The following is a 15,065-nucleotide window of genomic DNA, read 5'->3' on the forward strand; positions in this document are numbered from 1 at the left end:
GCAACCATCTGAGACTCTGGTTTACAATCAGTTGCAGATTACACTCTTGGCTACATGACAACACAGGGAGACATACAACACTGAAGTTTCATACTAGAATACAAATAAGTATGGGAAATAGGCACAGCAGCAGTAGAAATTAATAACGTGTCAGACACTCTAAGTACTTTAGAGTTAATCCTCACTTTAATCTGTAAATATTATTATTATTATTCCCATTTACAGATGAGGAAATTGAGGTTGAGAGAATTTCACTCACTTGTCTGAAAAAGCAACTTAGCCATCATACTACTGTTCAACCTCCCATTTAAATTTGCCCTCTAACTGTAATTGTCTCACCTTTTAAAGTTTACAGTCATCATTATTTGTATATACATTCTCTATATTTGTAGCAAATGTTTCGAACTCTATCAACAGATTGAACCACAGGAGTTGTCTTGCCAAGATAAATCCATTTTGAAATCTAACCAGAAATCTTATTTCAAAATAGAAATGGAAGGAAAAAAAGTTGGGGAGTGGGAAGGAGGAGGGGCCTGTGGAGATGGAAACATACATCTTCCCTTCTCTAAACAATCTGAAAAAGAGCCAGCAGAGATGAGTCTGGCCTCTATTTTTGATGAATATACAAATAGTCACGCGCCTCCACTGTGCTCACTAACAAGTATCCCCAGTACATCTCCCACCCTTTGGCCACCTTCATTATTGTCAGTGGTGAACCACCACTTTCCTCATACCTTACGCTTTTATTTCCATTCAGCCACACCCCCAAGTAACACACAATCTAAGTTAAAAAAAAAAAACTTATGCAAATAAAGCTTCAAGCAAATCACTCCCACGTTTCCATCCAACCAGATCATCACTCTGCAGCTCGCCAGCTGTAGAAATTCTAGAGGTACTACTACCCTCACTAATTTTCTCTTACTACCTAAAGCAAAACAAACATTTTAAGCATCACGCTTTCATTCACTCTTTTTGTAATCACTAAATATAACTGAAACATGTATTCCACTGGTAACAACTGCCTTTTCAAATCTTCTCCATAGGAAGTCAACATATTTTTCTTACCCGGGGGTTAGAGGAGTTAGTACCCCCTCGCTCCCCACAAGTATTTCTAGACCATTCTCTATAATTGTTTCCCAACACCATCTTCTCTTCTGAAATTCATGCCATTAATTTCTGCTTCCTATGTGAAGTCCTCCTTGATCTTCTCCCCTAGAAAAATTTCTTCTTCCTACTTAACTTTTACAACCAGGCAATAAGTTCAGAAGTCAACAGGATATTTTATACAGTAAAGTACTATCTCTAAATCCCAAATTCCAGTTGCTCTGTGTGTGTGTGTGAATGTGGGGATGGGTAGTGGGAGGCTAATACTGGTAACCAGGAAGTGGAGAAAAAAGGAACACTTGGAAATATAACTGGAAAAAAGGCTACACAATAATGTGTTCAGAGTAGTGAAGGGGGACGGGGGGACATTTTCCAAGCAAAACCAAGTCCTGAGCAACAGAAGCACAAGAGGCACTAAGAACCTAGTCCAACAGGAAATATACACTATCTTTCAACAGAAAACCCCAGAGTGTTCAAAATACAAATTGCTAACTTTTGAGGAATTCATCATGGTCTTCTACGAGAAAAAGCTATCAGCTCAGCAGAGAAGAAATTTGCTCTCAGGACTAAGAACCTTCTCATCCTCCACCAACCCCTTTCCTTTCCAGGCAGTACAAGTTTGATAAATATATGCATAACCCCAAGTAAAACTTTTGACTTGCTGAGGTTCTTTGCCTTGGTAGATAATTTTCAGAGTTAGAATTAACCATGTATTTTGATAACCCTGGACAAGAGTGCTTGCTGCAAACAAAAACAAAACAAAACTTGCATAATTTGATCAGTGAATTCACTAACAGACACCTCTCTCAGGAGGCCAAGAGGCCTGATAGCAAAAGAGTAATTGTAAGGAATGTTTGGAAACCCAAATAAAGGAAAAGAACATCTGTGTGACATCTATCAGATATAAAACAAGTCTGAAAAGTATTGAAACCAAGTGATGGAAACATGAGGGTTCATTAGAATTGTCTCTCTACTTTTGTGTGTGTTTGGAAAAGTCCATAATCAAAGATTCAAAAAAATTAAGATAGAAACAAATCAGCAAAAGCTCTCAGAATTCCTCTTGTCTTAAATGACAATGAGAGGAGCCAAAACACAAGCTTCGCATGTCTAATACCTGCACAGAACCTGCATGAACATAAGTGAGTGGGAGGAAAAGCAAAACATAAAACAGGCTTTTCTTTTTGAGGCCAGGTGAAGCCAGCTTTCTTTGAAGCGTAAATTAAAAAGTTAGTTCCTGAAGGTGGGAAAGGCAGGTCAGCATAGAACCACTCCTGACAGACTGTACAGGTAGGTGCAGCAAAAGAAAGCAGCACTCTCTGAAGTGCCCATTTCTTCTCTTTGATTAATTCTATGCCAGTAAGATGGGGCGGGGGGCAGTAGATAGGGATAAAATTCCCTGTCCAGCATTCTCCACCCACTTTCAACGCATTTGTCATGGTCGGTGTCATCACACACTTGCAAAGTTATAAGCTCAGTGGCTCATCCCTAAGCTTTGCAGGACACTGATCAGCTTAATTTAAGACTATTCTATTCTTCTTTTAAAAAATGAAGGACAAGGAGGGGGACGGATGGAGGAGGGGAGAAGGAGGAGAGTTTTCTCTTTTAAACACAAATGTATAAGCAGAAAAATAACTACAGTCTATAAAATATAAACAAAACTTCTACAAGGAAGTACAGGAGCCATAGGTTAATGCTGCTTTCCTCTGATTATTAACCTATATTTTAAGGCAGAAATCACAGCTCTGAGTCCAATTCCCCCATACACCACAAAAATGTATACGTTTTACTTTTGTAGCAACAACAAATATAAGTATGTGGGGAGAAGGAAAGCACATTACTAAAATTCTGTCTGCTTAATCATAATGACAGAATTTCCCCCTACACAGCACAGAGAAAAGTTCATTGTAAGATACGTGAGATTAAAATTATTTTAAAAGAAACAAGAGAAATAAGATAGTAATTTACAATTTACATTAAGCAATGAAAGTATTTTTAATTTGTTATTATGAACACTAATAACTCCAGTAATTAGCACTTGAACATTTTTCAACAACAGGAAACACCAGAAATGAAGTTACAGTCATCATAAGGTATATTTTTATCTTTCAGTAGGTGTTACGTTGTATAGCATGTAACATCAAAAGAGCTTGTATGCACTGTATACGCAGCGTTACTATAGGTTGTAATTTTCAGAAGCATATGAAATAAACATGAGAAACTTCTCAGATGCATTATAAACAACATTTACATTTTGAAATCAATTTTAATTAATAGACAAACCAGAATGTAATGCTAAGATGATATTATCGGAAAATCGTAAGAGCATACCTAAAAGAATAAAACTACATTTGGGAAAAACAAGAATAAATCTGTAGCAATCACACTAATCACATTTAAATTCTTAGAAAATAAGCAGGTTATAAAACATACTTTAAAAATATTCACAAGATAAGTATATCATTGGATGTGTGCATATAAATTGTAAAATTGACAAAATCACCCTCAAATGTAAAATTTTACTTATTATTAAAAATATGATCAATATTTAAACAAATCCAAACACACAATATGAGAAAGTAAGGACGGCAAACACATGATAATAACAAAGGATATACTGGTTCCTTTGTCCCTATCCCAGGGTAGATATCAAGAATCAATCAGGGACTTCCCTGGTGGCACACTTGTTAAGAATCCGCCTGCCAATGCAGGGGACACGGGTCCGAGCCCTGGTCCAGGAAGATCCCACATGCTGCAGAGCAACTAAGCCTGTGCACCACAACTACTGAACCGGCACTCTAGAGCCCGTGAGCTACAACTACTGAGCCCACGTGCCACAACTACTGAAGCCCACACACCTAGAGCCCGTGCTCCACAACAAGAGAAGCCACTGCAATGAGAAGCCCACGTACCACAACAAAGAGTAGCCCCTGCTCGCTGCAACTAGAGAAAGCCACACACAGCAACAAAGACCCAAGACAGCCAAAAATAAATAAATGGATAAATAAATTATAAAAGAAAAAGAATCAATCAGTGCATTCTTTCTCTCTGGACCCAAACAAACCCTCAGAAGCACTTCCAAAAAGAGCACTCAGGTACCCATTACCAAGAGACCACAATGAAATATTAAATTATACCTATTTTCTACCCCTAATCTAAGATTTTCATGACTTAAAACATTTAAACAAATGTTTTGGCAATTTGGGCAATTATTTTAAAATCAGAAATGGTTATATTTTCATATCATTTAAAATTCACTTAATCAAGAAATGGATTCCAATGATTTCTTTCACTTCAAGGAAGGTTACATTGCTGAAACAACCACCACAAAACGAAATGGACTCAATGGCAAACTTAAATCCATTCATAAAAAATAATGGAATATGTTACTTTCTTTTGAGAAAAGAAAGCACACTCTTTTGAGGGTGTGCTTTGAGAGCTGACAATGAACATACTTGGGCCATTAGTAAGAATACTGATAAAGCAGAAAAAATAATACTCTTTTCAATATAAGCAATACATTCTCCCATTCTCTACTCAGTAAAGCAGGGGACTGATAAAGGCATGAAGGGTCCTGGATTTTCACGGATCAACAAGGAAATAAGGAGTAAAGCGTTGATTTATGGCATTAGCAAAGATACCAAAGTTAACACTTACTTTTGCAAAGGCTTCAAAAATGTCAAAGGAAGGTGGCAGCTGAGAAGCATCCTGTATTTCTTCTCTCATGAAGTGTTGAAATGTCAATACAAGTTGCCTGAGGCCCTCTTTCTTATCTTCAGTCAGTTTGTTAATATCTTTTTTAAAGATAAAATAAATAGTACAATCACACTGTGAACTTTCAATGGATAATTTTCAGGTGTTCAATGGTAGCTGTTAAGGCAGATATTTCCTACCCAGATTCCATTCTGACAGAGATCAAATGCATCTTTTTATTTTTTGACAACTACAAATCATTATCATACATTATCAATCAAATTCTGCCAAACGTTATCTACAAAATAAGATCAAACACCTAGCAAAACAAAATAAATACACAAACTGATGAAAAAACATTAAAACCAAAATCAGTAATGATGTGTGTTAGCAGATTTTCTACATCCTCCTGCACACATGTTCAAACCACCATACATGCTTATTTAGTTAGTGAATTTAAGTAGACTTTTCCATGAAACAATTTACAGCCAGGTCATAACTAACTGATAAACAGTATCATCTCAAAGACAAAAAAAACCTAAAGCAAGAACAGAAAAGTTCAGTTAAATTAAGTTCAAATTGGTGAAATTGGTCAAGTAGAAAGTACATCGAGAAAAAAACATGAATCAACCAAAGAAATCTCATTTTCAAGTTCTTTTCAGGTTGAATAATAAACAAAATATGATACTGCTTCAACCCAAACAGAAGGAGAAAGTTCCAAAGCCAATATCACCCCTTTAAAAACTCAGTTTCATTCATACCACAAAGAGGTGTGAGGACTAGGAGTGCACAGTTGAATTAATAACGTTTGAGAGCACTTCACTTAAGGCAGCGTGTATGACACTGCTACTGAGCAGGGCTAATGTTCATAGTAAAACTCACTGCAAGAGATGTTATTTACCTAGCAGTAATATAAGAAGAAAAAAATAGGGCTTCCCTGGCGGCGTAGTGGTTGAGAGTCCGCCTGCCGATGCAGGGGACATGGGTTCGTGCCCCGGTCCGGGAAGATCCCACATGCTGCAGAGCAGCTGGGCCCATGAGCCATGGCCGCTGAGCCTGCGCATCCGGAGCCTGTGCTCCGCAACGGGAGAGGCCACAGCAGTGAGAGGCCCGCGTACCGCAAAAAAAAAAAAAAAAAAAAAAAAAAGAAGAAAAAAATGACTAGTTCTCTATTAAAACTTGAAAAGATAGATCAAGATGAAACTACAGCATAACTCTGTTGCTCATGTCAGGTCTACATATTTTCTTTAAATTACATGTTCAACAGAATAAATTAACCCAATGATTCCTTAAATAATAATTTATTATCATTGGCACTTAGGATTCCATAACCATAAATCCGTACTAGATGATTTTATTTGTCTCCATCTAGAAATATTAAACTGTGTAGCACATTTACTCCATGAGCTCTTGCTACTTTTGACTTAAAAGTCATTTACAACGTCAACGAAGAGGATCTGTGATCTGTGCCAATAGAAAGAAACATAAACCCTACGTTCACTTCACACTCAGATTTGCAAAGCCTCTCAGTATTAAGGAGGTTGGCCACCACCATGGTAGTTCAGGAGAAGAACAATGCTCAGTGCTGTCAGAGAGCCTAAGTCATCAGTACTTTCTACTTTCCTTATTATCTAAATGTTCCCTGGAGCCCCCATTCACATTACTGTTCCCTAACATCAAAAAGAAACCAAGAGTAGGAAAAAGGGAAAGAGGAGGAAAAACAGAAGTAAAATGTATTCTGCCAGCTGGACAGAGGGTTATACTCCCCTCACTGCCTAACTTGGACACCTCTATGGCACCTCACAAACTCCTCTAGGGCCAAAGCTACCCTAGAATAAATTAAATAAGCTAATGTGTCTATATAAAAGCATGAAAAGGTTTGCTGCCTCACATAATAAAGAGACAGAAAAACAAAGTTTAAAAAAAAAAAAAGGCAACTTATCAGCTCAGCAAATAAACGACAGAACTTAAGATGCTGATAGAGAATCACTTACTTGACTCCAGATCATAAAATGAGTAAAGTTTCTCCGATTCAGAGGGTGTTTCTTCCATCTATGAAGAAAGGGGGAAAACACCAAAAACGATTTCAAGTGCTCCAATATATAAATGAATATGTTTGCATATCTTTAAATATTCAAATGGAAGTCCATTAAAAAGATAATTTTCTATATTATCCTTCTTATCATTCTTAGAGTTAAATTATTCAATCAGTCACAACTTTAAAATCTGTGTTGCAACTTGACCCACCAATTTAATTTCCAAACACAAAATTCTTTTACAAGAAGTTTCCATTCTTTTCTTTTTTTCCCCAATTCTACCACAGACTTGTACCACTGTAAGGAATTTACTACTAATTATTATAGAAAAGCAAAGATGGATGAATAAAAATAAGAGTTTATTACAAACTGTGCAACCTTGGGCACGTTACTTAAACTTGAGGTGTCAATTTCCTTATGTGAAACACAGGAGTAATAATAGCACTGAGTTGTTGTGGGATGAAATAAGGTATATCTTGTAAAGCAATTAGCACAGGGCCTAGGAATAGTTAAGTGCTCAACAGAAAGTAGCTATCATTACAGTTAGTTTCTATTAGATTCTGATTCCATAGGTCGGGGTGAAGACTGAGAACTAGAGCCCTGGGTGATTCTGAAGCAACCCATTTCTGCTCTAACAGTGGTTCTCTATCTATTCAATACTAATAAAGCAAAACAAAAGTTCAGACTCAAATATAATATTATTATACTTTTAATATCCAGTGATTAAAGAAACGCATAATGACAAAGTTGCTCTGAATTTATTAAAGCTCTGAAATAAATTTGTGTATTTTAGTTCAACACAATATGTACATTTAAAAATAGTAGTAAGTATATGTGACAGATGTTGTATATTCAGTCCAAAGATAATGCCAATTTGGCATTCTAAATCCATTTTTCTTTTAGTAAAGATGTAGTTGATATATAACATTGCACCAGTTTTAGGTACATACTTTTACATCCCTAAATTCCTCTATGAAATTTTATTGCCAAAAGAAGTTAACAGACAACAGGACACAAGAGAGCTGAAGCCTGCAATAAAGAGATATTCATTCTAAAGCCTGGCAAAAAAAAAAAAAAAAACCCAAAACTGGAAGGTGTCGCCAGAGGGGGATTTCAGGGAATCCACTAGCTGCTTTGGCAGAGTAGGGAAAGGGACTGGAGAAACAATTTCAGTGAATGTTGGCTTAAAAAAAAAAGAAAAGAAAAAAAGATAAGTACCCTTCCTTGTAAGATTAATTATCATCTAATTAAAATCTCACTTGAAGAGGCAACCAAAAGAATTATATACTTGCCCTGTGCATTAGTTCTCAGTAGAAAAGTAATAAAGGCAATGTAACAGGCATCACTAACATCTCATGTCCCAAACATAGGACTTCAGGTTTCTATTCACAGGAGATCACACACAGGGTCTTCAAAGAGGGACGGTGCCCTTCATCACTGCTGTGATTAATAGGAAAACAAGAAGTCTTGTCTTAAGACACTCCCTGGAATAATCCACTTTCTACCTTAACATGGATTTAAATTCAGTCTTAAATATGAATAATACATGCAATTGCAAGCGCTTATGCTAAATTAAAACCCAAGCATATTTCACAAGTTTTATACTCACAAGTTTGAAAACAACTCTGCCAAGAAGTCGGACAGAGTCGGGAGGATATCTGGGTTTGCAGCTTTTAAGGCATTTGCATTCTCGCTTGTGGTCCTGCCAAGCTTTTTTCTGTTAAGACAAGAGTGAGGAGGGCATATAAGACATAAAAATTTAACTTTCATTTACACTGGTTTTGAATGTTGTGAGTCATCAACATTAATTTCAACAGCCTAAATATAACTGCAAATAGAAAATGAAAGCAATATTCTAATACTATTAATGATCCAGGATTCAGTATGCAATTACCAGGCATGGACATCAAGAACTTCCATTTCACCTCTGTCCTTCAATTTGTCCCTTGGTTATTACCTAACTGGTAGAGTCCAAAGAAAGAATCATTATGTCTTTCTTAATTTATAAGATAGCCTTTTAGGTGATTAAATAGGATTCAATAATAGACAGTGATTTTGAATACAAAAAGAAAATATCACTCCAAATTAGAAAACAAAACACATGGTTCAAAAAAATCAAAACAGGGCTGATAGCTTTCTGAATTTCTGCGCTATTATAGTAAGTATAGAAATATCAGGAGGGCTAACATAAAAAATAGAAAATCTTTTTTTTTTTTTAAGACAAGATAGAAAGGGGTTATTAGCTAAAATGACCAAATGCCACTTTTACCCAGGACCATCTTGGTTTACTTATGTTGTACTGGCCTAATTATTAATACTGTCCCTTTCCATTCTGAAAAGTGTGGTTTGGATGATAAATTATATAGTCACTTTTCCCAGGATCCTAGCCATGTGCTAGTGGGGCTGAAGAGACCACAGAGCCAGTCACCAATCTCGCAACACGAGGAATAAGAGGACTAAATGGATGGACATTATCCTTGAGTCTGATGTCAGAAATGCCATGACTCCCTTTACATGGGATTACTTCTATATGGAAATAAAATCCAGAGTATCCAATATTTAACCCTGGCAAGTGGAAGACAGCTAAACCAAATATCTAGTATGTTCTTTTCCAAATGAGAGCTGGAAGTTCAATCACTCCCAAATTCTGGGCCTATAAAATCCCCATAGAAGAGGTTTCTCTTTTCCACTTACAGCACAACATGCAGCACAACCAAGACAGTAGCTGCAGCTACTTTGAAACTGTGACTCAGATTCAAGTTCAAGACAGCATTTTGCTCAGAAAGACTGCCTGTGTCAGGTTGCTGGGTGAAGGCATGGTTTGTCTGCTGCTATTTCCTTGTAAACCAAATCTTGGAGACACTGTTTACAAGGGGTACCTCTTTTATCAACTCTATTCACAGTTGCCTCATTTCATTCCTTCATATCCACTATGGCAATGCTCTTAATGTGATTTTTTTTTTTTTAGTGTTTATACTTTACTCATTTCTAAATAAAACTGAGTTGCTTTCAAAGTAAAGATGAGTATGAAATAAGGTTGTAAAATTAGCAACAGAAAATGTAAAAATTATGGAAAAAAAAAGTCCTCTAGCATTTACTTAGCATTCTACAGTGTTAGACACATGACTAAGCAATTAAAAAATATTTTATTTGATTTTCACAATAATCCAAATGGTAGATACTGTCATCCTTATATTAAAGGTGAAAAAAGTAAGGCTCAAGAGCTGGGATCTAACTACCAAGCTACATAAATATAAAGGGGGAGAGTATAAATTCTTAGTAAGCTAAACAGGAGAGCTAAGCAATTATCGTGCTTGTGTGCAACAATTATTTGAGCTGCCTCACAGGCAAGGCAAAAAGAAAGCATAATGGCTTAAGTAATTCTCATCTTTATCATATACATAATTCTTTATCATATATATAATTCTTATATATTATATATATAATTCTTATATATTATATATATAATATATAATTCTCATGTATATCTCATATCTCATATATATAATTCTTATATATATATATATATAAAATATATAATTCTCATGTATATCAGAAGGAAGAAAACCTAATACCACAAATATGGTTGAAAGATAAAGGACAAACTAGGAAAAGAAAATTTTAAATATGTATGTAGATAGTGTTAACTGTCACCAAAATACAAAGAGGTCTTATAAAATAACTAAGAAAAGGGTGAATATTTCCATAAAAATAGTAAAAAAAAAGTGAAGGACATGAAGAGAAAATTCATGCCTAAAAAAGAAATGCCAATAAACAAAAACTAAAAACCAAACAAGTGATCAAAGAAATGTTAATAGAAACAAGATAACATAGGTGACCCATCAGTATAGCAAAGATAAATGAAAATATTAATTCAGAAGTCTCTAGGGTGTAGGGAAGTGGGGACTTTCTAACCTTGTCCTTGGAATCATAAGTTTCCCTAATCTTTCTGATGGGTGTTTGGTAGTAAATATCGGGATTTTCAATGTGCATTTTGCTGGCACAGAAATAATATTTATAATGCAATTAATCCTAGTTTAAATGATGTACACAAATAAGCTTAAGAATGCTCATTGTAGATTTGCTAAAATACTGGAAATTGGCAATAATTTTCCAGCTTTTCCTATAAGAAAAAGCTACTTTTGTTTTTCTCTTTATACTTTCCCAATACTGTTATCTTTGACTAATATCATGTATTATATTTATAAATAAAAGCAAAACATAATTATCTTTCTTATATCTAATAACTGTGATTCGGGGAGAAGCATTTTTATGTGAAAAAGAAAGCAAAATCACGGTTACTAAACAACTTTTTTTTTTTTTTTTTTTTTTTTTTTTTTTTTGCGGTACGCGGGCCTCTCACTGTCGTGGCCTCTCCCGTTGCAGAGCACAGGCTCCGGACTCGCAGGCTCAGCGGCCATGGCTCACGTGCCCAGCCGCTCCAAGCCACGTGGGATCCTCCCGGACCGGGGCACGAACCCGTATCCCCTGCATCGGCAGGCAGACCTTCAACCACTGCGCTACCAGGGAAGCCCTAACAAACAACTTTTTAACGTTTGTTTATTTTGGAAAACCTGGTTGTAACTCAAAAAATCTTTTAAATGTATTAATTTTTAAATGTTAAAAAAATGCTTCAATGAATTCTTTTGTAATACCAATGAAATCTTTTGTAACGCAAAGACTTAGTAAACTTTTATCAATTTTTAAATATTATTTTATTTTTAGCTTTGTTTATGTCTGGTTTTCTTAAATAAGTATACTACCAGCTAGGCGCAGCATGCGTGTAACAGGTGTTCAATAGATATCTGATGATTTATTCTAAAATCAGTACCACTTAGGAGATATAATTTACTATATATTTACCACTGTTTATTTGAAATTAAAGCCATGCAAAAAGGTCAGGAAAATCCCTAGCAATTCTTGCTTTGGCCAGTCTGAGACGGTTTTGATTGCTTAATTATGAAAGGAGAAGATTGATGAGATGTTACAATAGAAAGAGAAAATCCATTTATTTCTTCTTTCTTACACAAAATAACCTTTACACTATTATTGTAACATTTCCCTCCCTGCCTTGGATACAAAGCCACTACAGCTCAATAACCCATTTAAATACTATTTAACATTGAATTTTAGTTGGATTAAATACTCATTTTAGGGCAGCTTATTATTTTGTGGGATGGAATGTGGGAAGGATCAATACATATTAAATCCAGTTTCAGTAAAACACATCTAATTCACAATCAGGGCTCACTAGACGTTTATTCTGTAAGAGGACTGGATTCATTCATATCTAAGGTAACCTCTCAATGATAAAAATCTATGATTCTGTAATCCCCATTCATAACAAATAATCTGAATTATGTCAAAAAGGCTTGAAACCTCCCCATGTTAGGCTTACAGAGAACTGAAAATTTGGAATGGTATTTTCCTCAGATTTGGGGATATTTAAAAGAAATTGCCTTAAAATATGTAAAAAAGAAACGAATTCTTTTAAGCCAGCTTATTCAACAAGCTCATTTTGTGACTAATAACCACTATTAATTGAACATTTTCTATGTGAAATATTGTCATGATTTTTTTTAACCACATGTTCATGACTCATTCCGCTCTCAATCAATCATCTACAGAGGTCTGCTATAGGCAAAACTTAGGATAGTTGAGCTGCCATGCAACTTGCAGGAAAGAAAAGAGACTCAACAGTCTTCCATTCACTTACAGGCTGCTTAACAGCAAATAAATAATATCTTCTGTATGCATCAAATGTAGTACACTAATGAATTACAGGTTGACAGATGCATGAAGACCTGAAAAGCTGGAATCTGGGAAAAGAAAACTGGAAAGCTAAGCACGCTGGCTAACAAGCTATAGTTGACTGACAGGTATTGATTAAAATCTTGCGTAAAACCTCCTTAGAGCACACTAGAGACCTAGCGATAGACATTAGACTTAGCACTTTAAAAGCTTTCTGGATGCTGTAACAAACGTAGGACAAGAGTGCCTCCCCACTAGCCTTAATCAAATTAGACCGATAGGGCCAAATATAAAGACAGAATAAGGCAGGAGGATGGTCATAGGGCAAGAAGTTGACAAAAGAAACAAGAATAAAGTATTACTCCTTAGGAAAATGGGTATTACACTTTCTTGGTTAATTGACGAACCTTATAATAAATAAAAACATTAGAGTCCCAAAGTAAGTCAATCTAGTACAAGGTTCAGGTCAAATCCATTTTGCCACTTGTTTCTGTAAAGTTTTATTGAAACATAGTCAATTCATGGTATTACACTCACTAATTTCATACTATGACAACAGAGTTGAATAGTTATGACAAATCCTATGGCCCACAAAGCCTAACATGTTTATTATCTGGCCCTCTACCGAAAAAGCTTGCCAATCTCTGATCTAGTGAGAGGTCATATCAAGATGGAATGACCTAATTGATACATTTTAGCTGGAAGGGCAAAATAAATCATTCACCTCTAAGGACTTCTTTGAAAGAAACTTCCACGCTAGATTGATCAAAATGTCAACGCCGAGTTCTAGTGGAACATGGCAGATGGGGCACATGCATTTCATCTCCCCAACACAAGTAATTATCAGGTTTTTAACTCCCAAAGTGAACCGGAAGGGCCATCAATGGATGAGGTGTTTAACCTCATTTCCATTAAGTCAGAAAGTCGGGGTAAGAGAACAGGCTACAGAAACAGGGCAAAGGAGGCCGCCTCAAAGTGGCAGGTAACTTTGGAGGCAGTTACCTGCAAAGTCTTTGACTCCTGCCAAACAGAACTCCAACAAGAATTTAGAATTGAAGACTACGTATGGGACAGAGAATGGGATTGAAAAGTGACTGAAAAAGAGACAGTGAACCAGAAGTCTGTATACCAGAGGGTCCCAAAACACCTTCTTACTATTGGCACGATTTTGAGTAAGCAGTGGAGTGTTAAAATGGAGACTCTAGTTGAATGTAACGCTAAGAATATCACTGATCTAGACTATTTCTTCAGCCTTCTGTTTGGTCTTCCCTCCCCAATGCTTACCATCTTATAATGGTTCCCTCAAACAGCAGTCTTATTCTTTGAGTGGCTGAAAGGTTGTGAACACTTTATTACAGAGGAAGAAGTAAGAACTATGCATACTTAATGGCTCTGCAGTGAGCAATATTTTTTAAGGAATGTATTGAGATATAAATTACATTACAATAAAATGGACCCATTTTAAGAGTATAGTTTTATGTAACCAACACCAAAATTAAGATATAGATTGTCATTACTCCCACAAATTCCTTTGTGGGCCTTTACTTTCAACCCCTCAATCCCTGGCAACCAGTAATCTGGTCTCCATCATTACAGACTAGTTGTGCCTGTCCCAGAACAGTACTACTTCTTTCTATCTGGCTTTATTTCCTCCATATAATGTTTCTGAGATTCACTCATGTTGCTGTATATATCAATAGTTCTCTTTTATGGCTGAGTAATAGTAAATTGTGGGTGTATCTATGTGTGTGTATACACACACACACACACACACACACACACACACACACACGCACTACCTAGGAGTAGAATTGATGGGTTAGTTGGTAAGTGCACATTTAACACTTTTAGAAACTACCAAACTTTTCCAAAGCAGTTGTAACATATCACATTCCCACCAGCAGAGTATGAGGTTCCAGTTGTTCTTCCTTGTATGCACTTGGTATAGTCAGTCTTTCTCATTTTAGCCTTTCTAGTGGGTATGTAATGGCATCTCATTGTGGTTTTCATTTTCATTTCTCTGATGACTAATGATGTTAAGCATCTTCTACTGTATATCTTACTGAAGGGTCTATTCAAAGCTTTTGTCCATTTTACTGGATAATCTTACTACTGAATTGTAAGCACTGTTTAAAAATTATGGATACAACTCTTTGGTTGGATATATATGCATTACAAATATTTTCCCCAGCCTGTGGTTTGTCTTTTCATTTTCTTAGTCATGTCTTCAAAGAGCAGAAGGGTTCAACTTTGCTAAAGTTCACTTTATCAATGTCTTGTATAGTGAGTGCTTTCTGTGTCCAGCCTGAGAAACTTGACCTACCCCGGGTCCAAAGATTTTCTCCTAAGTTTTCTTCTAAAAGTTTTAGAGCTTTAGCTTTTAAGTCTGTAATCTATTATGAGACTTTGATGGGGGAAAACTGTATTTATATAATTTCTTTTCCATGTGCATATCTACCACAATTTGTTGAAAACACTATCCTT

At 35.9% G+C, this 15,065-nt stretch overlaps 1 protein-coding gene across 1 annotated transcript in view; it reads right to left on the reverse strand.

The window, feature by feature from the left end:
* The window catches only part of SMYD3 (SET and MYND domain containing 3), a 714,060-nt gene that overhangs the window by 509,971 nt on the left and 189,024 nt on the right, over window positions 1–15,065 (reverse strand). The window contains exons 3-5 of the mRNA XM_059997139.1: window positions 8,440–8,547; window positions 6,789–6,846; window positions 4,759–4,895 (exon numbers count right to left, since the gene is read on the reverse strand). Coding sequence (XP_059853122.1) covers window positions 4,759–4,895; window positions 6,789–6,846; window positions 8,440–8,547 — 303 coding nt within the window. The remainder of the gene's footprint in view (window positions 1–4,758; window positions 4,896–6,788; window positions 6,847–8,439; window positions 8,548–15,065) is intronic.

Source organism: Delphinus delphis, chromosome 1, assembly GCF_949987515.2.
Source record: "Delphinus delphis chromosome 1, mDelDel1.2, whole genome shotgun sequence".
Taxonomy (NCBI): Eukaryota; Metazoa; Chordata; class Mammalia; order Artiodactyla; family Delphinidae; genus Delphinus; species Delphinus delphis.